Raw genomic sequence first — 27,987 nt, forward strand, 5'->3', positions numbered from 1 at the left:
GAGGTTCACACACCCTCTAGGACCCTTCAGCTGAGGCAGAGCACACTGGAAGTCCTAGTTCAGGGGAAGAGCACAATTGTGGGTTTGCATATGTCATGTCTGGTCCCCATATACCTCTGCAATGCAAACCATTCATGGCCATTCGAGACCTCACAAGGCCAGGGATGTCGTTGAAGGTCTTCCCAAAAGAAAGAAGCAAACTGAGATTTTACAGCTCTGCAGGACTGTGATGTCAAAGTCCATTTTCTTTTTACCTCAGTATTTCTGTCTTTGTCCTATTTCCTATGTAAAATCAGAATCCCACAAACTTAATGTTTCGGGAGTAGCTGGACAGAAACTTCAGCAGGCCCCATCTAAAAGTCAAAAAGATTTAGTGTGTGTACAAAAGAATGAATTTTAGTATATTCTCGAGCTCACTAAGGTGTGGGGAGACGCAGTAGAGAAAGGGGACAGTAAGCTGAATTGTAACAAGAAGCAGTGGGCAGTGGCACCAACAGCAGGAGTAAGATACACAAGCAGGTGACCAAAGCTGACATGCTCACAAGTCCTGAAGAACGGCCAAAACTTGGGGTAGTTCCAGAAACTCTCAGTTTCTGGAAGAGGTCAGAAAATTTCCTTTCTGGAGGAAAGTATCCCTAACTTAAATTTTCAGCACATAGAGACATTGGGTTCAACAAAAGATGAACTCTATAAATAAATAGATCTAAATGAATGAATCTAAATCATAAGGATACGTATCACTTGGGAGAGTAGGCAGGAGTATGAAATAACATGATTATTTTTAGAGCTAAATATGAAGGATATGATAATAATAGCAAAGGATGAATAATGGCCATTCACCTTCAGTCCTGCATAAAATTTTACTGAAACAATAACCTGGCTCTTCCTCTTCTTATTTTTAAAAGGCAAGCACAGATGTAAAGACTGAGAAAAAATTAAGAGGGGCATGGACAACAGATGACTATCTGTTGTCTTCGCAGATGTGAGGGAAGGATGAAAATAATTGAACCATAAGCCAGCATTGGCAGCCCATCTCTGCCAAAGATGGATGAATGACTGTATTAGTCCATGTGCATGACATGCTTGACATACACATCTAGCACTCTGGGTTATTTCCTAATTTTAAATCCTTATTTCTCCTCACTCACCATCCTGTTCTCTCTTTTGCTAACTTGTACACAAATTAGTAATGACATAATATTTAAAACGAATTGACTTTCTACTTTTCAGTCTACATTGCCACAGTCCTGCCCATATCTCTTAACAATCTAAGAATGTATAAACTCTGAATAAGGCCTACAAATAACAATTTGCAACACTAGACCCAAACAAACAGGTCTCCCAGAGATGGGCACAAAGAACAGTGGTTGGGTTTATTGTACAATTCTGAACGTGAAACCCACATGGACCCATTACAATCCTGCTGTATCTTCTTAGTCTTTCAAACAACCCTTTATAACTTCTCTCTCCTTATTTCTGACCTCCCCTCCCATTCCTCTAAAATAAGCAGCAAATCTTGCTTAGAGTAAACAGTGGCTATCAATCTGTTCCTATAGCCATTCTTCCCAGCAACAATCAGACACTACATAATTCCTCCCATCTTTAAAAACAAACCCTGGAAAACTCATTCTTTCTAAAAGGCACCAATATTTCTATTGTCTTAGTCCCACATCCCTAGACAGAGCCATTCCAGCACGGGTACCATCACACCTAGTCACCAATTGCATTTATATTGTCCTATTTCAAAACTACCTTACTAAACCCATATGTACGTATTCTCTGGATTACAATCTAATATTATACTCTGAACTCAAATCATTTTAGCTCTATTTAGAACAGCACTCCTTCAGATTGGTTCCCATGACCTAGGTCCTTCTGCTTTAGGGTACCACCCTACTTTCTGGTACTGCAGAATACTCAAAACTCACTTTGGAACATATTAATTTTCCTGCCTATATTAATCTGAGTCCCCCCAGAGAAAAGAAGCAATGGGAGAATTATATAAAGCAATGAGAGAACTATATAAAGCAAAGTCTGTTCCACAGAATTGACGTACTTATATCTTTTTACAAAATAAAGAACCAGGAGAATAGGTAAAAGTTCCAAACTGAGTCTGAAGGCCAGAGAACTAGAAGACTCAATGGTATAAGTTCCAGATAAAGTCCACAGACAGCTGTAGGAGAGTGATGTCCCCATTCAGAGACAGACAGAATTTCCTTAGTTAGCCCTGTGTTCTGTGTAAGATACCCACATTTGGGGACTATTGAGTCTACTGCGTCAAATGTTAATTTCATTCAGTATACACTCAGAATAATATTGAAAAATGTGTGGTCATGCTAATCAATTTCAAGTTGGCACAAAGTCACAATCACACTGCCTTTGTCCTGGATTAACATAATCTCCAAGGAGCTCCGGACCTTTCTAAGTAAAATGTATTTGGAAACTCTGAGATGCTCTCTCTCCTTGCTCCTGGGGCACTATTGGTTCCTCACTTTCGCATTGACTGGGGCTATATATATATATTTGTAGAACATATTTCCTGCTGATATCTCTGACTCAACTCCAGCACTACTGGGTTCATTCTAGCCTTTTACCTTTCCTCATTTATTATATCTGACTCTCATTGTCTATCATATATTTACTTACTTTTAATTCCTATGTGTATGAAGCATTTTCAGAATTGCTAATTAATACCACCATGAAGCAGTGCATGACTAGAGAATAGTCTTTGTGTGCTTAGCCTTGTGCCATCTAGTCAAAACTGTTTCCTTTGAATTTACTTGCGTTGGCTCCTTACTCTCCTTCTTCCAGCGTGCTAACGTTAGCCTTTATGACACAATCATTCACACTATCATTTGTCTTGCATTTGAGGTTTCCCCACCTAGTTATTTTCAGACATCTGCAAATACTAAAATGTATTTCTACTTAAGAATAGTTGTATGAATATAAATATGCACAATTATTACCTATAAATGTATAGAATCATATCTCCAACAACATAGATTTTTTTTTGTATCTGTGTGGAGTAAAAACCATATTTAATTTAGTTTTGTATTCAATGTTCCCAAACACTGATCTGCACAATTATAGGCAAACTATAATCAGTCACAAGTAATGTGGAATGGAGAAGCAGAGATTATTCTACTGAACTTCAGGTCATGATATTTTAAAATGTTCAAATAGGAGTGTTATTGAGGACAGGAGGCTAAAAGTTGATAATTTCCAGCCATAGTTTGAGTGAGTGCCATCACAGTGTTAGCATATCTCAGTGAAAATCTCCTCAGGGTTGCCTGTATAAAGTCCTCTCCTCCATCGCTATCAATTCTCGGTAACTGTCAACTTATTCTATAGGCTATACATTCAGCTTTCCCAGTAAGGTATATAAATTTAATAATAAAAATATGTGTCAGTTGAAGTCTGGTTTGTTTTACTTGGTAAAATACATTCAAATCCCATCTCTAATTTGGACTGTATCACCAGTTAACATTTTTTGTTGAGTAGTGTCTGTTGTCTGGATAAACCACAGTTTGCTTATCCATTTCTCTAGTTTGACACATCAGCATCATTTCTAGTTCAGGCAATTCTATCTATATAAAATTCTATGACTATTCAAATGCATATTTGATTTCTCTATGTGGGAGTGGAATTTATTAATCTTATGGAAATTTTATTATAAGTTCTTTAAAAACCATTGCACCATTCTCCACAGTATCTGTTCAAATACCCAACCTATTCATTTGAAGTTCCACAAATTTGCTTATGTTATTTCTTAATATTTAGATTGTCAATATAATGAAATTGGTTATTGTGCTTTGATTTATATGACTTAAATATGTTTATTTCTTAAAATGAATTTTGCCTGTCAAAATAGGAATTTGAATAACACTACTTTATAGGTCTTAGAGGATAAAACTAATTTGTTCATCAACAAATATTTAGACCCATAAAATAGGATTGTTATTTTAGCCCTTTTAGCTTCAAAATATTGCCCCACTAATGGTGAACTTGCACCAATTTATATGAAAACATTAACTAGTTATTCAGTTAATATGTCAAATTTCAAGAGTATCATTATTTTCATACTTGTACAATATTTTGGATATTCGTAATATTCTCCCTTTAGCTATAATGATTGGATTTTTAACAAATATTTAAAAGTAGCAGAGAATGACAAATTAAAAAGAAAGCTTCAGAGAATTATGGGCCTGGGCCCCAAATGTTGATGGTTGGAGCTAGTACCAGCCTTCCACCTAAAAAACTTGGCATGTAAAGGTGAGGGGGTCTCATCAAATGTCAAGAAAGTGAAATCTACAAATCTCTGTCTGAGTAGCTCAAAGGTTTTCACCACAGTGGTGAAGGGAGAGCTTTGACAGGTCCAGAAGTTTCAAACTGGAGTTGGGCTCTCAAAGGAGAAGCTTCAGGTTCTGAAGGTTATTTCCATCACAAGTCCCTGGGGGTCAAAAGCTACCTGCTCATTCCAATTGGCCATTGCCAAGAGTAGTCTGCTTCTTCCTCCAGTCAGACAATCCCTGCAAGACACCCTCCTGGCACACTCCATGACCCAGGAAAACTGTCTACACTTCACACCTCCCGCTACGGTCTGGCTGCATTCCACTATCTACTTTATGCTTTTATTGTAGATTCATTCTTCACTTTCCCCTTGCCAGATAAAACAAAAATGCAGAATGATGAAGGCTAAATAGTTCTTTTCTTTTAAGAAGTGCTGAAAAGTGGGAAGATTTACATAGTGGGAAAAACGAATGAGGATACAGAAGATGACTGAAGAGGGAGGGTGATCATCCAGTTTCAATGGAAAACCCTTCTCCTCTGCCAGTTTTATTGGCATCGGAGATAGAACCCCCATAGTGGCAGGTTACTAATATTTTACTTTATGAAATGCAGTCCCTGAGAATGCCAATAGCAAATCTTGGATTGTTTCCCTTATGTGCTAATGATGTTATTATTCCCAAGCCATTAGATATGATTTTTTGCACATCTGTTTCTGAAAAGAAACACACACACACACACACATACCATGTGAGAACATAATCTATGAATTACACGGTTTCAGCTGGCTATTTATTTCACATCTCTATTTGTACCTGCCTCTGTCTACATTTTTCTCTTTTCTGAAGACAGATAGTGGCCTATCGCTGCGTTACTAATGTTGACTATTCTTCTGTTTTGGTAGACTTTGCCTAGATTGAACTTAAAGTTTTAGGCTGTTTCTGAGTCAGTACTCATATATTTGGATGAAAGCCAAACTTTATTCTTAACTTTGCAATATACTTTATATATGTTAAATTTTATCTTAAATAGCCTCACCAATTTAAAGCTTTCCTGTTGCTCACATACATGTACTAACATTTGGAGGGCCATCATTGTCAGCCATTTCCTGAAAGGTGGCTATCAATACTTCATTCTGTCTTTCCTCATCATCAAGTAGATGTAAATACACCTGTTTCCTTTGTGGTAAAGAACCCTCTTCTTAAGGAAGCATGTACAGTGCATGGCAAGGGCAGCCAAGTCCTTGAATGCTGTAGATATGCCATATTGTCTACAAGTAAGTAAGTGGGGATGTAGCTTCATGGACATCATGTACTCAAACAATATTTAATAGTGACATTTCCCAAGGCCTGATACAGATCTGTCTACTTGGTGATAGAATACATAATTCCTGACTTGGTTGAAATAGCAATGACATTGTTGTCTAGAAAAGTTTAAGACTTAGAAAGGAATTGTCACTCAGGGAAACTTTCACAGTTGGGAGATAGAAGGGGTGCTGAAGACCAATGCCAGACATGGCCCTTCCTAAGCCCCTGTCTCCTCAGTCTTATCCCAAAGCTTCATTGACTTTAGACAGACATCCTTTCCACCTCTACTTTGGCAAGATGTGGAACTGGTCTTCCTGTTTCCACTCATTCATCTGTCAGTTTGCCTTTCATGGTCTCTCCAGAGCAGTCATTTAAAAAGAAAGCAGTTATCTATCTCAGGCTCATGACTGTATGCTAACTAGTTAGCCCTGCCTACCAAAAGGTCTCACTCATTACACTCCAGATTTAGCTTGGGTCATACTTGAACCTAGCAGCTGATGGTCTCCAATAAGCCAGAGACGCATGCAACATCCCGCTTTTTCTGCCAAGGACACTCAGCATTGGGCCTCTTTCCACGTAAGTTCAATTGGCGTCTGCTTGGTTTACAACTGTTGCCCCTAGCAACTTTCCCTTATGTTGCCAGCACCATAAGCAGTTATGCTACTTCTCTCCTCTCTGAGATCTAGGAGACTTTTACCTTACAGAACAGAAATTGTCAGCTAATGGGGTTCCTCAATAGGCTTTTCTGAAGTCTGGAAAATCTGGTACAACATTAATTACCAGAAAAGTATGAGAGTGGACTTGGGCCAGGCGATGGTGGCACACGCCTTTAATCCCAGCACTTGGGAGGCAGAGGCAGGCGGATCTCTGTGTGTTCGAGGCCAGCCTGGTCTACAAGAGCTAGTTCCAGGACAGCCTCCAAAGCCATAGAGAAACCCTGTCTCGAAAAATCAAAAAAAAAAAAAAAGAGAGAGAGAGAGTGGACTTGTTGTTTGGTACAATTCGAAAGCTTTGTTATTCTTAGATTATGGTCCGAATGGCGATGACTTTAGGAGTAACAGTAGTAGGCACCTACATCTGGAAGTCCTGTTGGTACAAAGAGTAGATGGAGAGACTGACTCTCCTTCCTTAAGTGAGAGCTGGAAAGGACAAAAGCCCCTTAAGCCAGCCTTACACACCAGGTGGGACTGGGTAAAACCAGGGGTGGGCCCAGGGCTGTGATCTGTCTTTGCAGTTCAGTGTGGATGTGCCCTCTGCTCTTAAGCAATACTTTCTTGTTTTAAAATAGGCAACCCCCCGGCTTGCCAAGCTCCTTCCTCATTGGTGAGCCCACAGAGAGAGTTTGAAAATGGAAGGTCTTGTCAGAGCCTGGAGTCCTTGAGACCACTCAACACTTAACAATTTAAAAATATAAATAAATAAAACGAGTCTTAGTGGCTGTAAATCCTTTGCCTCTCCTCTAGGACATGTATCCAAGTGGCATTCCTACAAGAAATGACCCACTTCCCTCACATTCTACTTCCGTGCCAAAAAGCAAAAAGGAAGAGAAAAAGAAAAAGAAAGAAAATAAAAAAGAAGAAAGATCAATATGACATATGGATGAATTCCAGCATCAGCCAGTGCATATATTAAAGTTTTCAATCAATTACTGTTGTAACACACACCCTGAGGTTGAGAATGAAAGAACATTCAGGACTAACAAGCCTGATGGTTCTGGCACAGGGGCCGTTCTACTCATGCTGCCATCTCTGCGATTTTTTCCTTCGGTATGCCAACTTCATTTTAAAAAGCAAGTTCAAGTAGCGACTTTTAACATTATTTTTTCATCCATTTTTCTTCAGGAGACTTCTACCTTCATGTCTCTTGAGGGTTTCTCAAAGGGCACGGTACCTGGAGCTTGCTTATTTAGTTGTAGGGACATCTGTCAGTCTGTGAGCACGCCCATTAGACCATGAATTACTCCTTGCTTTATTGCTTTCCAAGCAAGGCAGAGATCTTGGCTTGGGAACCTGAGTATTTCACATCTTGGCATCCTTACATCACCCCCCCCCCAAAAAAAAGACTTAATCACGGCAGTTCAGAAACTAAATTACAACTGAATAGCAAAAGGACTTGAACCTGTAATCATACTGTGATTACTATTGATCTGACTAAAATTCCTACAAAACATGTGGATGTTTCTTCTAGGCAAGTACTGGAAGTCGATCAAGATGGTAGCTGTTGCGAGGGGCTGTGCTCTGCCTGGTTCTCAGCTGCAGGAGGAGTCAGAGACCGTTTCTGCACTAGCCTCTCTGACAGTAGATGTGGAACAGCCATTCGCTCAGGAAGATGGCAGGTATGGACTCGGCATGGGGGGAATCACGTGGTCAGTAACGCTCAGACTCATTGCTGGCACTATGGAACTTTCTTCCTGATTCTTCTTCACCTGTTCCTTCTACCTCCTCCACCTGTTTTCTCAAAAGCCACAGACTGCAGAGCATCTGCTATAGGCTGTGGACAACTCAGCTGTTTCATTCTCCCTGGGAAAAAATAGACCTGGACCACATGGTCCAGAGAGAAAGAGGGAGGCTGAGACAGATGGTGAGAAACTAACCTTATTGGGTAATTTAGTGCGGATCGCTGTGGAGAGAGCTGCGCGGGGACTTAACTTCGTCCCCTCCTTATCTCTGTTTTCCCAGATGTTCTCCTTCTTCCTCCCATCATTTGAAATTTCTGATATAACAAAGGGAACACAGGAAGGTGGCACTGCATGGGATACTGGTCAGTGGCCAGCGACTGTATACATACAGGAGTCACCTCGAGTCTAAACGAATAAAGATGGAAGGTGCTTGCCAAGGAGTCAGGAGTCTGCGTGAAGGACTAGGAGCAAAGAGCCTGACTTTATTCCATATTACGCGGGAAGAGTGCTCTGTTTGCCTTCATCTGCACTTAGGATGGGGTGGGGCACGTAAAGCTAGTCTCAGGTTATGTGTGCTTCTTTTAAGAAACCATTATCAATTTGTTCTTTTCCTTGCCTATTCCCTCTACGTTCAATGTTTCTTTACAGTCCACTGTGACCGGTGCTTTCCACAGCTGCCTGAAAGGTCGCATCCCATTTCTGGGCATATGTCAGGCCAACCTCAGCTGAAACTCTGAGGGCTGGCTTCTAAAAAGGAACCCAGCTCTCTGCATTAGTAACACCACTTCCCAAACACACCAATGTGAGCAGTTCTGGCTTTCATTCCTTAGCTGGATACTACCAATTTAATGGATTTAACATCTTGTTTGGGTCCAAAAGTTGATAAACTGAATAAGAGATTTCATGTTTCTGCCTGTGTTTTCTCTTGCTAAAACCGGGTTGTCAATGGGGAGAGCATTTATGTGTGACCAAATTGGAATACATTTTCTTGCAGTATCTGGAGAAAAGGGGGAAACGTATTTTACATCTTTGATATTATGAACTAGCCCCCTGCTGTTCCCAGCTAAGAATTGAACCAAGTTCATAATCCAAAGGTGTTGCAATTATTCCCAAGGCCAAAACCAGTTACTTGTCTGTCATCGGAGGGCCATAAAACCGAGGGAACTAACATCTGTTAGTGTTGGATGTAGAAGAGCAAAGCTATTGTTTAAAATTCATTTAGTACAGAAAAACGAGGCGAATTCCACCCTGGGTGAAGTGAGTTCTAAGTAGCTCTGCCCCCATGAAATTTCAGAACATGGAATAATTAACAATATGAACCCTAAGCAATACCAAAATCTCGGCACTTTAGCAGGAGTTGCCTCCACAAGCATATTTGCTTGTCCAGTGGAAAATCATGCGCTTGGCTCCTGACAATCTGTAAGAATTAACCCAGCTTCAATTGACAGTGACTCTCCTCTTCTGCCAGTGGCTTATAGGGAGTGTGAATGCCAGTGTCCTGATGAACCGAACGGCAGAGTGGAAGCCTGGTTTTGTGACTCCTCAAACCTTTTAGACATCCTCTATCAGTTGTGATTGGTTTATTCTTGAGGGAGAAAAAGGTTTGACTTGAACTGTTTTCTGTGTTTTTCATTTCCTTCAACAAAGGGACAGAAAAAAAGTCTTCTAGAACCAGATCATGTCTTTTAGGTAAACTGTGTATGACTTTCATGAAAGGGATGATGGAGATATGGATGGGGGTAGCGAAGGGGGTGGAGAGAAAATGAGAGAGTGACCCAGGGATTGCTATCAGAATTGCCCCCCCACCCCCGGGCTCAGCAGCCAAAACTAAAGACAAGGCCCAAAAGCCTTTGTTGTGAGTGCAATATTGTAATCACACAGGACATTGAAAAATTAGAAAAAGAAAATCAGAGAGTTAAATGGATGGAAAGAGCACAGGCAAATTCTTTTTGTAGGAAATTCTTGCCAGTTATTTTGGAGGATATATTGGTGTTTGGAGTGAGATGACTCATTTTGTACTCAGATTCTGGGTAAGGCAGCCCTTTTTTTTTTTTTTTGGCCAACTCATGTCTGACTCATTTACCACTAGTGAATAAGGGATAAAATGCTCCTGGCTAAGAACCATTTTAAGTATTTTCTGTCTGTTTTCTTGAATGGGGGTGGGGTGACAGCCATTTCACGTTTAAGGCCGCACTGATAGGCTTGAAGAAGACAGTATGAGGGAAAGACTAGCCAGTGGGAACTCATGCTAGGGATCATTCCCAAATACACGGAGGAGTCACTTGCAATTTTTTGACGGCAAAGGACTCAAATGAGAAGGAAGTGATGGGTGCATCAGCAGAAAGTGGAAAACAAAACTCGGAGCATGCGCCCATGAGGGGATGAAAGAAAAATAAGAGTGTAGACTTGGTCACATACAGCGAACTGCTTAGGGGCAGGCTGTGACATTTGTTTCTCTCTTACTTGCTAAGATAGCAATGTCTGTAAGATCTGTGCTGTGCTTTCCTAGCTGTTTGTGTCTCTGAGCTTCGACTCCAGGAAAGCTGGGGGCAGGCTTCAGTTTCTTCGTAGAGGAAAGGTGAGTCAGTCTGCCTCCAATGACTTCAGGAAAACCAGTTACTAAGGACTAGGAGAACATTGACACTCCAGACTTTTGGGTGAATCCTTTTCTTTCTTCAGCTAGAAACAAAAAATAAGGAAAGTTAAATGCTCATGTGTCAGTCTCAACTGTCGACAGAAGGATGAATCCTGTGTGACTATCTGAATATATCTCATGTCTTTAACCATGTAATTTTCAACTTCTGTTGTCTTTTCTCATAAAAGACATAGCGTCAAGCCTTTGTGTCACCTTTGAACCCTGAGGAAATATTTGCTTCTGAGGCTTGGAGTTTGTGGAATAGCAATCTTTTTTGTGAAGACAAGTTACCATAAGCAAATAACTCGACACGATCTCAGGCCTTCATCTTGTATAGCTTATCCACAAATCCCAGGACATTGAACCTATTTTCCTGAATATGATAACTTACATAAAAACATAGGCCATTTTAATGCGTGCTCGTATATAACACACAAAGAAACACGTTTGTTCAAACTTTCTGGACATTGGGAGTATGTCTCTATGGCTGCTAGGAATTGACGTTGCATGAATTGTGCAACTCTGGTTTTACTTTGTGATGCATTGTTTTAAGCAACATTTTATCTAAGAAGGCTAACGTTCCAAAATGCCTTTCACTTTTAGTTTTCATTCCGTGTCAACAAAGCCTTAACTGAAAAGCTGGCTTGGGTCTAGAAATTTTCCCTCGTCTTCTTGGAATGCTTGTTACCTGTTTCCAGTGCATAATACAATCTCATAGCAAGGGAGAAATCTGACCAGATACATTAAATGGGTCCTGTAGGGTCCCATCTACATTCTTTATAAAGTAGCATTTAACTTACTGAAAGGAAACAAAATTAAATAGAACTCTGAGGAAAACGGGGTGCATCAAGACCTTAGTCTCCCATCTGGTCTTCCTGCTGATTTTGGTTCTCCTTGCTTGACGAAGAAAGAAACTTGGCTCTAGGTGAGCGCAGCTGATTCTTATGAACATGAAATTAAAAAATATGTGCAGAGAGCACAGCTCAACACCTGATACAGATGCAACTCCCCGTAAGGGTTGCATGTGACCGTGCCCTTCATTTTTTCCTCTTCTTCTTTTTACTCTACTTGTTCTTCCTCTAGTAAGTTAATCATGGTCCAGTGACCCATAAACAAATATAAACACAATGCCTAGACATTGTGAGTTCTACCATTCTTGGTTAAAAATTAGGAGATCAACACTAAATAACCACTTAAAATAACCACATAGTATAAGTTGACTTTATGATACACTGTGTAGTTAGATAAGCCACCTCAAAAGGCATACAAATATTATAATACACTCTGAAAACGGTAAACGTTTCATAGTGGTACCTGAATTATAATGGCCCCTCTATTTGCTATGACTTCAAAGGAAATAACTATTGCACTTTCTTCAAATACATCTCTTTGATTTTTTCTTGGTATAAATTGGCAATCCCCATCTTAAAAGCATGTTGACTATCCCAGCTCTGTATTAGTCTTACATCATAAAGATGGTTTAGCTAAGAAAATATAGTAGGGGTGTTGTATGAAATATCTTTGTGAATGGAGAATTGTATTAGAGGAATTCAAGAGTCCTATTTAATGGAACTGCATTTAAGGGCAAAGAGGAAAATGCAAGTGATGTGGGTAATAACAGAGCCATGGTCTGATGTGCAGGATGAGCAGAAAGAACCCCTCCTTCATTCACTTGTTCATTCATTCATTCATTCATTCATTCTTTAGACATCTTTGTTTTTTTCTACGTGCCTAACAAAGTGCTCACAGCTAAGGTTACCAACTTCACAATTTTCTACTGCTTCTGTTTAAAAAAAGGTTAAAGATTAACTACTTAACACAAGATGGAGATTCCGTAGATCCAGTCCTGGTGCAGGCTTCCCACTTAGCCCACATCGACAGTCTTCCTTCCTTTCTGGATGCTCCAGAGTAGAATCCATTCCCTTTCGCCTGCTTCTGGGGGCTGCCTACATTCCTCGGCTCATGGCTTCTTCCCCTGTCTCCAAAGCCAGCAGCAGTTCATATCTCCTTAACATTTCTTCAGTCATCGCAATCCTGACTGAAATCGAGAAAGCATTTCTGTGGTAAAGGCTTCTGTGAGCGGCATTCAAGATAGAGGCAATAACTCAGAGTTGTTTTATTTTTTTCTACAGCAGTAATACCAGTACACACTCTAACCTACTTTAATCTCTCCTCCGAGTATTTCTAGCACTTTCCTTATTCTCAAGTCTCTTTTCTGATCTTTTTCTCTATTCAATAACCAGAAAGCTATTTTTAAAAAGAAAACTGTTGCCAGGTAATGGTGGAACATGCCTTTAATCCCAGCACTCAGGAGACAGAGGCAGATGAATTTCTCAGTTCAAGGCCAGACTGGTCTACAGAGTGAGTTCCAGGACAGCCAGGGCTACACAGAGGAAAGAAAACCTGTCTCAAAAAACAAAAACAAACAAACGAACAAAAAAGGAAACCAAAAGCCAACTATAGAAGCAAGCCTTGCCACACTTTGCTGAAAGTCTTCAGTCTTTCTGTCTCTGCAAGGTAGAGACCACCTACTGTGTGACTTTACCCTCCCTTGGAGGCCATGCTGCACTCCAAACACTTTCTTCTCTTTGAACTCTGCTTTATGTCCCAAGGGTAACCCGGCTTAATTAGTTTGTAGGTAAAATACACCTTTCCTGTGGTAATTGCCTGTGCAGTGCTATTCGTGTTCACCACTGTCATGGAAGCAACACCCACAGCAAGGTCGATGGAGGGTAGGATGCCACCCCACAAAGCCCGGATCTAGTCCACACCAGTTCTACCAGACACATAACCACCTTTTAACACCACGCATTCATCTGCTTATTCTTACATTTCATTTAAATGGAATTGTATGCTGCATATTGGTTGGTAATCTGGCTCTGCTCACTCTGTTAAGCATAATATTTTTGACATCTGTCCATGTCTTGCACAATCAGAATTCTGCCTATTTGTAATTGCTCGTTAGACCAAACACATTACCATATTGTAATTAGTTTATCCACTTACCTGTAGATTGGTGCTTGGTTTGCTTCCAACATTGGGCTAATATGAATAAAACTGCCACAATTTTTTTTATGCTGAAAGTGAAGTGTCCCATGTTTTAAGGGAGCCATGCAGGAGTGTGAACTGCAGAAAGATGAGCTTGCATCCATTTCTAGAACTTCAGTTTGCAAAACACAAACTGCATCACCATAACTCAAGGTCTGTCTTCCTCCTCACACCTGGATCCAACCCATACCCCACCTTCTGCTTTCATTAGTTCTTCACATTAAAAATGTAAATAAAAATAAAAATAATTAAAAATAAAAATACCTTCAGTAAGAATCTGTTTTACTTTGTCCCCTTTTTATTTCTATACTTTTTGGGTTTTTTTCTTCCATTTTTTATTAAAGTTAGAAACAAGCTTGCTTCACGTGTCAATCCCTGCTCCCTCTCCCTGCTCTCCTCACTGCTCCCCCCCACACCTGGCCCTCTGTCCCCCACCCAGTCTCCACCTCGATCCCCAGGGAGGGTGAGGCCCTCCATGGAGGATCTCCAGAGTCTGTCATTTCATTTCTATATTTTAATTTTTAATTTAAATTGAATTAGAAGCAATATTGTTTTACATGTATATCCCGGTTCCCTCTTCCTCCCCTCCTCCCCTGGCCCCCACCGGCCCCCCATCCTCATTCTGCTCCCCAGGGAGGGTGAGGCCTTCCATGAGGGACCTTCAAAGTCTGTTATATCATTTGGAGCAGGGCCTAGGTCCTCCCCCGTGTGTCTAGGCTGAGTGAGTATCCCTCTATGTGCGTTGGGCTCCCAAAGTCCATTTGTATACTAAGGATAAATACTGATCAACTACCAGAGACCCCATAGATTGCCCAGGCCTCCTAACAGGCATCCAAGTGCATGGGGGCTGGATCAGTCCTATGCTGGTTTCCCAGCTATCAGTCTGGGGTCCATGAGATCCTCTTTGTTCAGGTCAGCTGTTTCTGTGGATTTCACCAACCTGGTCTTGACTTGACCCCTTTGCTCAGCACTCCTCCCTTTCTGCAGCTGGATTCCAGGAGTTCAGCTCAGGGTTTAGCTGTGGGTGTCTGCTTCTGCTTCTATCAGCTACTGGATGAAGGCTCTAGAATGGCAGTTAAGGTAGTCATCAATCTTATTATATGGGAAGGACATTTAAGGCAACTTTTCCACTATTGCTTGTATTGTTACTTGGGGTCATCCTTGTAGATCTCTGGTCATTTCCCTAGTGCCAGATTTCTCTTTAAACCTATGATGGCTCCCTATATTATGGTATATCTTTTCTTGCTCTCCTGTATTCTTCCCCCGACTCAATCTTCCTGCTCCCTTATGTCATCCTCTCCCCTTCTCTTTCTCCTAACTCCCTCTCCCTTCCCCCAATGCTCCCAATTAGCTCAGGAGATATTGTCCCTTTCCCTTTCTCCAGAGGAACATGTTATGTCTCTCTTAGGATCTTCCTGTTTCCTAGCTTCTCTGGTGGTGTGGATTATAGGTGGGTAATCCTTTGCTCTATGTCTAATATTCATTTATGAGTGAGTTCATACCATGTTTGTCTTTTTGTGACTGAATTACCTCACTCTGGATGGTTTTATCTAGTTCCATCCACTTGCCTGTGAATTTTAAGATTCCATGGTTGTTTTTTGTTTGTTTGTTTGTTTTGTTTTGTTTTTTAAGACAAGGTTTCTCTGTGCAGCTTTGGGACATATCCTGGCACTCATGTTGTAGATCAGACTGGCTTCCCCCTAGTGCTGGGAATAAAGGGGTGTGTCACCAACACCCGGCCGAGATTCCATTGTTGTTAAGAGCAGTAAAGTAATCTAGATGGTAATCCTAACTAGTTTAGAGAGTAGAGTTTTGCTGCACTGTAGAATTAGCAATTAAAGGGAATAAAGGAAGCAGAGAAGTAAGGTAGGACTGGGTAACAGGTATTACCAGGAGATGACTGAGAGGCCAGAAAGACGGATCACCAGTCTCTTGTGGCCAAGCCTGAAAAGGTTAGCATGCTCACAATACTGAGAAAACTGGCTCAAGCAAGTTATCTTGACCTTCCCATGGATGGACGAATTGGATGGGGATGGAAATGAGCACGGGACACACACACACACACACACACACACACACACACACACACACTAGAAACCCTGTGTGAACTCCTGCACAGAACTGAGGTTTTGTGTGGCAGGTAGGTGTGTACGGCTCCGTGAGGGTTTGTTTCTTGATATCTTTCTACATTTCGTCTACAATATGTGTAGGGGTATAGTTTATTTCCATTTATTTATTTTTCTTTCAAATATTACATCCTGACCAAAATTTCCCCTCCCTTCTCTTCTTTGTACCCCCTACCTTCCCTCTCCCCCAGATCCAGTCTTCCTCCAGGTCTCTTCAGAAAAGTGCAGACTTTGCAGGGATATTAAACCAGCATGGGCTAACATTTGGTGTGAGACTAGGCACATTCTCTCACACTGAGGCTGGGTAAGGCAAGCCAGCAGGATTAAAAGGGTCCCAGAAGCAGGCAAAAGTGTCAGAGACAGCTCCCACTCTCACTGTTTGGATTCCCACAAGAATACCAATCTATACAACAATAACATATAACATGAAATATATAAAGAAGGCTTCAGTGAGACCCATGCAGGCTCACTGATGGTCAGTTTAGTCTCTGTGAACCCTTATGAGTCCAGGTTAGTCAGTTCTGTGGTTTTCTTGTGTGATATCCCTGAGCACTTTGGCTTCTATAATCCTTTCTCCCCTTCTCCCACAGAATTCTCTGAGCTCCTCTCAATGGTTGGTTGTGAATCTTTGCATCTGTTTCCATCAGTTGCTAGATGAAACCTCTCTGATGGTTATGCTGTGCTTTGGTCTACAAGCATAGCAAAGTATCATAGGAATCATTTCATAGAATACATTTTTTTCAGTCATGTTTGTTTCTATCCTATGTCTCTGGGTTATCCAGCCTCTGATTCCTGTCCCTCCAGGCAGTTTCTGGCATGGACTTCCTCTGGTAGCAAGGGACTCAAGCTGAACCAATCATTGATTGGCCACTGACACCTACACCCCAGCATGTCTTGTACACAGGACAAATTGTAGCTCAAAGATTTTGTGGCTGCTTCGGTGTCCCATTCCCTCCACTGAAAGTCTTGCCTGTGTCTTAGCTAGGGTCACCCGCATACATTACTGGGAGTTTCCATTGCAATAGTTTCTTTAGCTCAATCCCCCAAATATCCCCCAATTCCAATTCCAGTTACATCTTCCTTCTCTCTCTCCCTCCATTCCCCCCATGTGATCCCTCTTGTTCCTGTCCCTACCTGGCCCTACTACACCCACAGTATCTGTTTCATTTTGACTTCCCAGGGAGATGCATGTGCCCATGCCCCCTTGGATTCTCCTTGCTACTTAGCCTCTATAGGTCTATGGATTATAGCATGATTATCCTTTACTTTACAGATAATATCCACTGTTTTAGTTGGGGTTTCTACTGCTGTGAAGAGACACCATGACCATGATAGCTCTTGTAAAGGAAAACATTTAATTGGGGTCACAGGCAGACTGGGAGCTGGAGAAGGAGCTGAGAGGTCTATGTCTTGATACACAGCCAGCAGAAGGAGTATGTGTCTGCACTGGGCATAACTTGAGCATAGGAGACTTCAAAGCCACCCCCACAGTGATACACTTCCTCCAACAATGTCACACCTCTTAATAGTGCCACTCCCTATAAGCTTATGGGGGGCGGCAATTACATAAATTACATTCAAACAAGCACACCCAATTATAAGTGATTATATACCATGTTTGTCTTTCTGGGTCTGGGTTACCTCACTCAAGATGATTTTTTTCTAATTCGATCCATTTGACTGCAAATTTTACTTTTTAAATTAAATTTATTTATTTAATTTAGAAACAATCTTATTTTACATATCAGTCCCAGTTCCCTCTTCCTCCCATCCTCCCATTCCCCCCACCGAGCCCCCACTCACTCCCTAAGGAGAGTGAGGCCTTCCAGGGGGGATCATCAAAGTCTGTCACATCATTTGGGGGAGGGCCTAGGCCCTCCTTCAGTGTATTTGGGCTGACAACATGTCCCTCCTTGGGGAGTGGGCTCCGAAACTCCATTTGTTCACTAGGGATAAATAGTGGCTCCACCATCAGAGGTCCCGTAGACTGCCCAGGCCTTTAACTGGCACCCAAATTCAGAGGGCTTCCAACTTTACAACTGGGGTCCATGTGGTCTCACTTGGTCAGGTCAGTTGTTTCTGTGGGTTTCTCCAGTGTGTTCTTGACCCCTTTTTTCATCCCCCCCTCACTTGTGTTTTTGATCTTAGTCATTATGACAGGTGAAAGATAGAATCTCAGAATCGTTTCCATTTGCATTTCTATGAGGGCTAAGGATGTTGAACATTTCTTTAAGTGTTTCTTATCATTTGAGATTTATCTGTTGAGAATTCTCTGTTTCTATCTGTACCGAGTTTTTAACTGGATTGCTTGATTTGTTGATTACTAGTTACTTGAGTTCTTTATACATTTTGGGTATTAGCCCTCTTTCAGATGTGGAGTTAGTGAAAATGTTTTCCAATTCTGTAGGATGCTGCTTTGTCCAGTTCATGGCGTCCTTTGCCTTACAGATACTTTTCAGTTTCATGAGATCACATTTACCAATTGTTGATCTTAATGTCTGTGCTATCAATGTTGTGTAGGAAGGTGTCTCCTGTGTCAAGGCTGTTCCCAACTTTCTCTTCTATCAGATCCAATATATCTAGTTTTATGTTGAGGCCTTTGGTCCTCTTTGACTTGAGTTTTTTGTTGATTGTGTATCTGGTTTTATGTTGACACCTATGATCCACTTGGACTTGAGTTTTGTGTAGGTTGACAGATATAGACCTATTTGCATCATCCTACTTGCAGACACCCAGTTAGACCCGCACCATTTGCTGAAGATGCTTTCTTTTTTTCATTGTGTATTTATGACGTTCTTTTATTGAAAATCACTTGTCCGTAGGTATGTGGATTTACGTCTGTGTCTTCAGTTTAATTCAACTGACCAGTGTGTCTGTTTTTATGCCAATGATATAGAGTTTTAGTCTCTAGTAGAGCTTGAAATCAGGTATAGTGATGCCTCCACAAAAATTCTCCTATTGTACAGGACTGTTTTAGCTACCCTGGTTGTTGTTGTTGTTTTTCCACATGAAGTTGAATACTGTTCTTTCAAGGTATATAAAAAATTGTGTTAGGATTTTGATGGGAATTGTATTGATTCTGTAGACTGCTTTCCATAGGATGGCCATTTTTGCTATGTTAATTCTACTGACCCATGAGCATGGGACATCTTTCCATCTTCTTCAGTTTCTTTCTGCAAAAGCTTGAAATTCTTGCCTTTCATTTCCTTGGTTAGGGTTACCTGAGAAAGTGATTCAGTGGAGAGCACAGGGACAGGATTCTCTGAGTAGTCAATTCTACCTACACATCTGTATGCCTCAAGAGAGAAGTTACTTTGTGCCTGTGGAGAATGCATGCTCCTCCACTAAGACTCAGCAAGCACCCTTCCCATTTGACTGACTGGCCTGTTTCTGAGGAGTTCCAGTCACACTCATTCCAGAACATCTGTGTGCGGAAAAATTAAACATTCTTAGGCATTCCAAAGATGGCTCAGCGGTTAAGAGCACTGATTGTTCTTCCAGAGGTCCTGAGTTCAATTCCCAGCAACCACATGGTGGCTCACAACCACTTGGAATGAGATCTGGTGCCCTCTGCTGGCATGCAGGCATAAGACAATAAATAAATAAGATACTTTCAAAAATTATTTTTTCCTTTTTTTAAAAAAAGTACTACTCATGAAATCTTTTTAGATAATGAATGCTTAATATTTTTACTCTTCATTTTCTAAAAGATAAGCTAAAATCATTCTATGGTATCCAAGAACAACATATTTTGTGTTTTTCATTTATTATTTAAATGCTATGCTGATGAAGAACTTCTTTATTTGAATATTCATTGAAATCTTGGCTCTTTTTTTTAACTCCCAAAGCAGCACACCTAGCTAGCCTGCTTGTCTCCATAATTGCTGCATATCATGCATACTAAGTTTTCTCATATGAAAGTGATCCATTATAGAATACCCACAAGTAGACAACATGAAGTGAAAAACATAGATATACCCCAATTATTCTTTCCCCCACAGAGAGTTGCTGCCTGTGTATGTGTTCCTACTGGCATCATAAGCATAACACTGTATTCAAGTGTCAGTTGACATAATTCTGTGTGCATGGCAGGTAATGAAGGGATAATCCCACGTATTCCAGTGTTTGTTCTTTGAAGGCCCTTGTTTATCATTATTCCTATTTTTTTATCTGTACTAATTCTATCAGGAGCATGTTCCCTCTTATGGTTCACCCCTGAAGCAGTTTCACAGAGCCTGGTGCTGCAATTAGAAGTCACCACATCTCTAGCCTTCAGAGTTCAGCTCAACCTCAATCATCCCAGCATCTTGAATTCCCCTAATCCAACTTCCCAAACAACCCAAATACCTGACACATTCAGATTCTTGCAATAGTTTGTTCTTTAGACTGAATTAAAAATCATTGTAAAAGTTTGACTTAAAACACTCTTAATGTGTTACTAAATTAAGGTTAACTCTCAAGTATAATTTTCAAGCAATTATCTTTGGTTTTTAGCTGAGCAGAACACCCCACTTATAATGCCGAATGCAAACGATTTATATACTACCATAGTGCATTTCTTATAAAAATGTTAGGTCTGTAGCAGTGATTTGCTAATCAAATTCAGAATTTGATTTGAAATGCCTAAGGCAGAAGGCCAATCCAGTTATGAAAAAAAAACAGAAGCAAACCCCAGAGCCTGGATGAGCCTGCTCCAGAAGCTAGCTGAATCGTTCACCCTTCTTAGCAAAATGGTTCCAGAAATCACTACTATTGCTCCTAAAATAGGCTATCATAGCTATTTTTTCAATAAATTATTGGACTGTCCAAGACACAAAACATGTACATTTTGGAATATAGAGTTATAAAATATTCTGACATGTTTTAATATAAACAGGAACATTTCCAATGATTGCTTGGATCTAAAATGTTTTTCCACTTGACATTTGTTTATACTGCCTAGGAAAGAAACTCTATTTATGGATAACTGAATGACACAAATAAACATGTGAGAGAGCTGAAAAATCAGCTTTGATTGTGCATGAACGTCTACAATGCCATTGTGTACTCTTGTGCCGTATTCTGATTGCCTGTTTATTTTTACAGAGCTGCTGGTGAGCCCATGGAAGAGGAACCAGCTCTGTGAAGTGCCAAGTCTCCCCCGATATTTCCTGTGTGTGACATCATTGTGTATCCCCCCCAACCCCAGCACCCTCAGACATGTCTGCTGCCTGGGTGGCATGGTTTGATGGAACATAAACACTGGGCACAAAATTCTGAACAGCAGCTTCACTTGTTCTTTGGATGGACTTGAAAGGATATTACAGATTCCTGAAATGTAACCACTGTGATTCTAAAGTTACAGTAACCAGGATTGGAAGAAACTGCTTCCAGCACGCTTTTATGCTGGTGACCCACTACCAGACACAGTGCGAGCTACAAACCTTCAGTACAGCACTAGATGGTGTCCGTTTCAGAAGCTATGACAGCCAGTGAAATTTTGAGGCAAAACCTGAGACATATGCATTCCTAACTTTATGATCAGTGTTTTCTTCTGTAGTTTACTGTAGGCTGGATGTAAATTGTTTACAGGGTTTCTTTTCAGGTATGAGTGGATGGGAATTACAGACAGATTGCTGTGGGGTTTAGGGATTTTTATTGTTGTTGTTGTTGATTTTTGTCTTTGTTCTAACACATTTCCATCCTGGTAAGAGTTCAAGATGGAGCTGGGATGATGCTTTGTTCTAATAGAAAAAAGTATCACAATGTATCTGAACGTCCAAAAGGAACTTGCACACTGTGCCTACAATGTGCAATGGTGCGGTATTTTGCTGGACTTTTACATCTGTTTCAAGTTCACACAGGATAGGAACTTGCAGCTTTAGGTAATGAGGTCTCTCCACCCCCACGGGACTATCTTGAGGACAGGGACTGTGGAAGTGCATCTCTTAGGAGATGTGCAGTCTGTGAAAAGCACATAACTTCTCAAGGATTGTAACTTGCTCCAGATCTATTTAGCGCACTTTCTCTTACCTTTGGTTTTCTGTCCCACTGCTTCTTCCTTCTTTTAGAAAAATCACCCACAACTTCTCTGACACCAGGAGGATTTTAGTATTTGATTTATATTGTTTACTTTTCAGGTTAATCCACTTTTGACATTTGATTCTGCCTTGAAACTATTTTAGTGCATATGGTTTAAGCGATGCCACTGGATTTTCCAGATCTTAGAAATATGTGGACGAAGATGACAATGATCTGAAGTCCCTTTGAATGGGACTAAGCTAGGAGTTGTGCCTTCACATGAAAACTAACACAGAGCTTAGCCTTTGCACAGGTAGCCTTTCTAGCAAAGGTTCAAAATAAAGAACATTTATTTCTGAGATTAAAAACAGCTTATTAAATAAAATATAAGCAAGTTAGCCACTGCTTCTGAAAATTGTATTTCAGTGTATAACTCAAACACCTAAAGACAACGAGGTAGAATATCTCACATATTTAATATCTGACATCGCTTTTGAACATTGATGTTTCTTTTTATATATTTTCCTAACTTAAAGGATATATTAAAGCCATAAGTGAAGATTGTCATGCTTTTATTCAGAAATCTGAAAGAAACCTTAATTAAAACAAGGTTTTAGAGAAGGCCAAGATATGAAAGACACGGAACAATGTGGTTTTAGTTAGAGAGGACTCCAACCTGTAAATCAAAGATGAAAGATCTCACTCACGTAGAATTACATAACTCCCCTTTGTTATACAGTCCGACCACATTTTTCATGCATTTAGTTTTTTTAGGATTAGCATTTTAATTTTAAAGACTTTTATTGCATATACAAAAAAATGGCTCAAGACTTGGTCTAACCTCTTAGAAATTTAAGATACCCTTTGAAATAGGAAATCTGAAATGGAATGTAATTCAGTATTAGGTTAAAAATTACTTTTATTGCATAAGGGTTAAGTCAATCTAGATTCATAATTGTAATAAACTTCTTTGTAAATTCCATTTTCTTGATGTTTTAGAGAAATTTATGCCAATTATATTTGCTAGCTCTTTCTTTCTTTTCTGTAATTGAGGAAATTAACTAAAAGAAAATCAAAGGCTTTAAAGGATTGCAAAAGACCTTCTCACTTTAAAATGGGGAAAGTTATCATACTTGAAAAGTTTTAAAATCAACTTCAGAATTACACTTCCCCATCTTTGCGAATATACATTAGATGTCGGATAACGAGACAAAACAAGTCAACTAATTCACTGATGCTCCTGCGACCTGACCTCAGAAGGTGACTTGCCAGTCTGATGAAGCTAGATCACTAGGACATCTCTGAGATAGTTTGGAGTTAATCATACGCTTCCGCCCCACCATATGACAGCACACCTAATTGATCGCAATACAAGTATAGAATCCTGGGATAGGCAACTAAACCCTGGTGGGGAATGATCACAGCTGAACGTAGTCATTAAGAGCTGAGGAGTGCTGCACCATATTCCCTGTACCCTTACAAGACGGAGTGTGGCCCCAAAGGGCAGAGAGTATCGGCATCTCTGCTGCAGCTGACCATCATTTTAAGCAAATAGTTCAACTGCTATAGTTTTCTTAAACTACACATTTAGATTGTATTGTTCCCAGTGGTCCCCGGTGGAAGGCTAATTGAGAAGCATTATGGCTCCTGGGTCTCAGTCTGACCCTTTGGAAGATGACCCCACAAATTCCCTCATAGTCTAGCATAACTCACACATGTTGAAAAAATAATGATTTTTTGAGAAACATGAGTCAAAAATGTTGAATTTAAGTAATAGAAACAAATAGAAATGTTGTGATCAATTTTGTTTTCTATATAATTAAATATTTTATTTTCAATTGAAATAAGCAACCCTGGTAAGGAGTGAGCAAGTATGAACATCAGTGAAAATTTAGGCTTTACGCCGAGCGTTGGTGGCACACGCTTTTAATACCAGCACTCACAAGGCAGAGGCAGATGGACCTCTGTGAGTTCGAGACCAGCGTGGTCTGCCAAGTGAGTTCCAGGGCAGGTTCCAAAACAATACAGAGAAACCCTGTCTTGAAAAACAAAACAAAATAAAATAAAATAAAAATAGAAGAAAGAAAATTTAGGCTTTGTGGCTACTGACTGGCAAGTGAAAAAATATTAGAGAGGAAGTATTTTAAAATATTTTATCTTATTTGTAATATCCATACTGTAGACAGAATTCAGATTTTGGAAATAATAGACATATGTGCTTAAAAACTCCCACAACTGACGTTTCCATCCACAGTACTAAGAACGGAAATGGAGTTCTCAGTGTGACTGTGACCCACTAGGAATATTTTCATTCATCTAAGTAAAAATACAGTGCCCTTGAAAAGGGGTATTCCTACCACAAAAATTTCAAAAATATGGGACTAGTCTCTCTCAATAGGTGAGACTTGCTTTATTTCTAAAGGTCAGTCATGAAGCTTTGTGGATTTACTGATATCTTTACAGACTCCATATGGGAGTAACTGAGAATGGTCCTTAGAGTCAGCCAGAAGAAACTCCTCCTACTCAGCACTTTTAAGCTTTATTCTTTTTATTCCAGCACTTATGATTAAGGTGATTTATTTAAATTTTTTTTACTATTTCTCTCTTCAAAATTTCTTCTCATTTGTTTAATAGAAATAAGTGTTAATATTTAATAGCCCAAAAAAGAAGCCAAATTTTTCTTTCATAAAATGATTCATTCTGAGCTTGAAATATCCAGCAGTCTAATTGTGATTTGTCTTTTCTAATCTTAACTGTTATAATATTTATTTCCTGTTTTTGGGAATGAAATCATGTGTTGAGAGAGAGAGAGAGAGAGAGAGAGAGAGAGGGAGAGAGAGAGAGAGAGAGCACCCAATGGCATACCTTTTGTATTGCTTCCATAAAGACAACGTTCCATAAAGAAATGAAAGGCAGATTATCTGAGGCAGACAAAAAAAAAAGCTTTCTGTTATCTGCAAAGATGGCCATTGCTATGGCGACACTCTCAATCGGCCTTTCTGTGTTCATATTATATATACCCAAGACCATAGAACTGCCATTCTCTAGACCAGCCACAAACATACTCCCTGTAGCATCTACCTGGACTCATGAAATACATAAAGAAATGAGTGTGTCCATTGTTAATAAGTATGTTGGCAGTAACTCCATCAAACAAATCTCAGACCATTGATAGGAGGCTAATTGGACTTCATCTCAATCATGAGGTATTAGAGGAGTTATAATTTCTCAAACTGTCTTAGTCTCAAACTAGAACAGTTCACAAATACATAATACACTGTACAGTGATGATATTCTAACCAATAGTTTCCTTGTCCCTCACTCTGCTGTTTCCCTTACTTGCCTGCCAATACCAAATTGACATACCAAAACAATCAGAATAATTTCTGAGTTCTCTCTACTTTGTTTCCTAAGCAGAAACTACCCTCCAAGTTTCTCTTCTGAGACCCCACTTGGCATGTGTGTCTTCACACACTTCATCTAAACCTAGTCTGTGTTTTACTTATTCCTTATCAAGAGATATCTGACTTAGCTAGCTTCACCTAAAAGAACCTAAGCTTGGGTTTATTTTATACTTAAGGCTTGCCACTTTCTTTTATTAATGTAGGGTTTTACTTTTGTGTGAAATATCTTCCACCACTTTTGCTATTATACAATGGAGTAACACAGGGAAGATTGTGCAAACCTCCATGACCTTTAGAAGACACTTATGTGAGATAAACCATGACTACCTGGAAGAGAAGCTAGAAGACTGTATATTTTGACTCTAAGAATGTCTGACATATTAAATAAGACATGGAGTCCTTTTAATTTTCTCGTTTTGTCTCTAAACATATGAAGGCAATTACAATGCCACATGTATGTGGTCAATTGTTTGCAGGGATGCTATAATCAGGCCCATTGCCCTTTGAAGGAGATGGCATTTTTTAAACAATGATAAAGTTGTTGCTATAGTGTCTGGGTTGAGCTCTTTATTAATTAACATTTAGTAGAAATGGGATAACAAAAATCACAAAAGAATTAAAGGTTTTGTAATCTGAAGAGAAATTTTACTTCCATGTTTTTGTAAAAGCTATTTTCAGACATGAAAAAGTTCCTTTTCTCTTGCTACATTGTAAGATCCTCAGACCAGACTCTTTTCTGATGACTCTGCCAGTGCAGACTTTCACAGAAGCAGGGTGAGATGAAATTGTCCTTCCAGTGATGGCTAAGCTTAGTGAATGTGCTGTCAAAAATGAGTGACCTTTTTGTTGGTAATCTGAGTCATTCAAAACAAACATCCTGGTATTTTAAATCAATTGGGCAGTTCAGGCAATTTTTTAAAAATTTATGACTTTTTTTGGTTAAATGCTAGACCATGATTATTGGAGTGAGTGCAGATAATGTGGACTTTCTGGTTCATGTGATGTGGACTTGTTTTTTGTATTGTGGTCTTGTATCTACTACTATAATAAGATCAGTTGGTTATCCTCTGTGATCAAGTAGTTTTGCCCTTAATGTTTTTGGCCTTCATCAAAAATCTGTCATCCAGAAATGCTAAGAAAATTATACATTGCCAAACATAAAGTTGTTCTGTTGGTGGTGTGTTCCCAGATGTGCAAGATAATTGCCTAATAAAGGTTCAATATATAACAACAGCACCATTATTGAACATGCTTTCAGAATGTTCACCTTCTTTCTGCTTCCTGTTCTTTTGGATTTGGAAACACAATGTCATGCTCCAAAGTCCTGTTGATGTTGTTAGTGTCACCACTGCTTAAAAAGAGTAACGATGCCCTTTATGTCTTGTGTTTTCTACTGATTAGCTTTTCCTCTAGTCCTCTGTGAATAAAAGCTATTTGAAATAAATGTGTACTAAAGTTTCTACATCCTATGTCCCTGTTCTTAGACTCTATATCTCAAATACGTAACATATTTTGTGAGAAGCAAATATTATTAATTGTGAGGTATGATAATATACACTATCCTACTTTTCAAAACTGTGCAGATTTGAGTCTAAAGAGTTGGCTCAGCAGTCAAGAGCCTTGGTTGCTCTGCAGAGGTCCAGAGTTCATTTCCCAGGACCATATGGAAGCTTGCAACTTTCTGTAACTCGAGTTCTAGGAGATCTCATACCCTCTTCCTTCCTGATACACACAAGGTGTGTATCCGTATATCCATACATACAGGTAAAATAATCACAAATATAAAATGAATAAAATCCTTTTTAATTTAAAAACGAGTTGTTTTCTCTTAGTATGAAATGAAAATTAACAAAAGAAAAAATTGTCAATCAAAACAGAATTACTAGCTGACTTGCTAAGACATACCTTGTAGTCCTAGAGCTTTGGGGGCTGAGTCAAACAGGTGGCCAAAAGTTCAAGCGCAACATGAGTCTAGATAACGAGTTTCAGCTCAACCTGGGTTGTAGAGGGAGATCCTGTCTCAAACAACAGCAAGTTACAGTTGCTAGGTCAATTGTAGTTTGCTTGTCAGGATAAAGAGCAATAAAACCTGTCAAATGCATATTACTCTACGGAATGGACTGTATTCTCAGCTTCTGCCTGGGGGTTTCTTTAAAGTGTGATATTAAACGAATCTGGCTAGGTTAGTATAGTAAGTTACAAAACAGGTATTTCTTTACCAAATACAGCATCTTACTTTAATTGAGACAAGAACTCTAAATTATCTTTGGGACACATACTCCAAAACTTTTGAAATCTAGTCCAAAACCAACACTTATTTTTGTATTTTGTGATCCCCTTCGATGTGTAACATTCTTAAACACAACTGTTTCCAGTGAAAAATGGTTTGGGTTCATTCTGAGAATGGATAGGTGTATTTTGTCTAACAAAATGTACACTTAAGATGGGAGTGTGTGTGTACAGTTGATCTCAGTAGCAAATACCTTTGTCTTAATCAGATTCGTCAAATGACAAGTGTTACTTCATTGTTCTTTGCTTCTTTTAAGTTTCTGTGGTGAAAGGGGCTAACTGAAAAGTTGAAGTACAACTGGAAAAATAGGATAGAATGTTCACTTAGTGAGAGGTTGTAGTTGAAAATTCAAGCTCAAAACGTGTCATTCACTACTCAATACTTTTATATCTGTGTCAGCTAGTGTTGTTGAATACAAAGTACTCCCAAACATTGTCATTCCCCCAAGAATTGTGATACCAATGGGACAAATTCTTACTGACCTTCTGGTTG

General features: G+C 39.7%; 1 protein-coding gene across 16 annotated transcripts in view; it reads left to right on the forward strand.

Annotated features, from left to right (window-relative positions):
- The window catches only part of Hdac9 (histone deacetylase 9), an 888,277-nt gene extending 861,628 nt beyond the window's left edge, over positions 1-26,649 (forward strand). For all 16 annotated transcript variants that reach the window (XM_040743251.1, XM_040743249.1, XM_040743250.1 and 13 more), the window contains 2 exons: positions 7,782-7,929; positions 20,887-26,649. In XM_040743251.1, the coding sequence (XP_040599185.1) occupies positions 7,782-7,929; positions 20,887-20,926 (188 nt within the window). In that variant the 3' untranslated portion in view covers positions 20,927-26,649. The remainder of the gene's footprint in view (positions 1-7,781; positions 7,930-20,886) is intronic.
- The last annotated feature ends 1,338 nt before the right edge of the window (positions 26,650-27,987 follow it).

Source organism: Mesocricetus auratus, unplaced genomic scaffold, assembly GCF_017639785.1.
Source record: "Mesocricetus auratus isolate SY011 unplaced genomic scaffold, BCM_Maur_2.0 Super-Scaffold_15014, whole genome shotgun sequence".
NCBI lineage: Eukaryota > Metazoa > Chordata > Mammalia > Rodentia > Cricetidae > Mesocricetus > Mesocricetus auratus.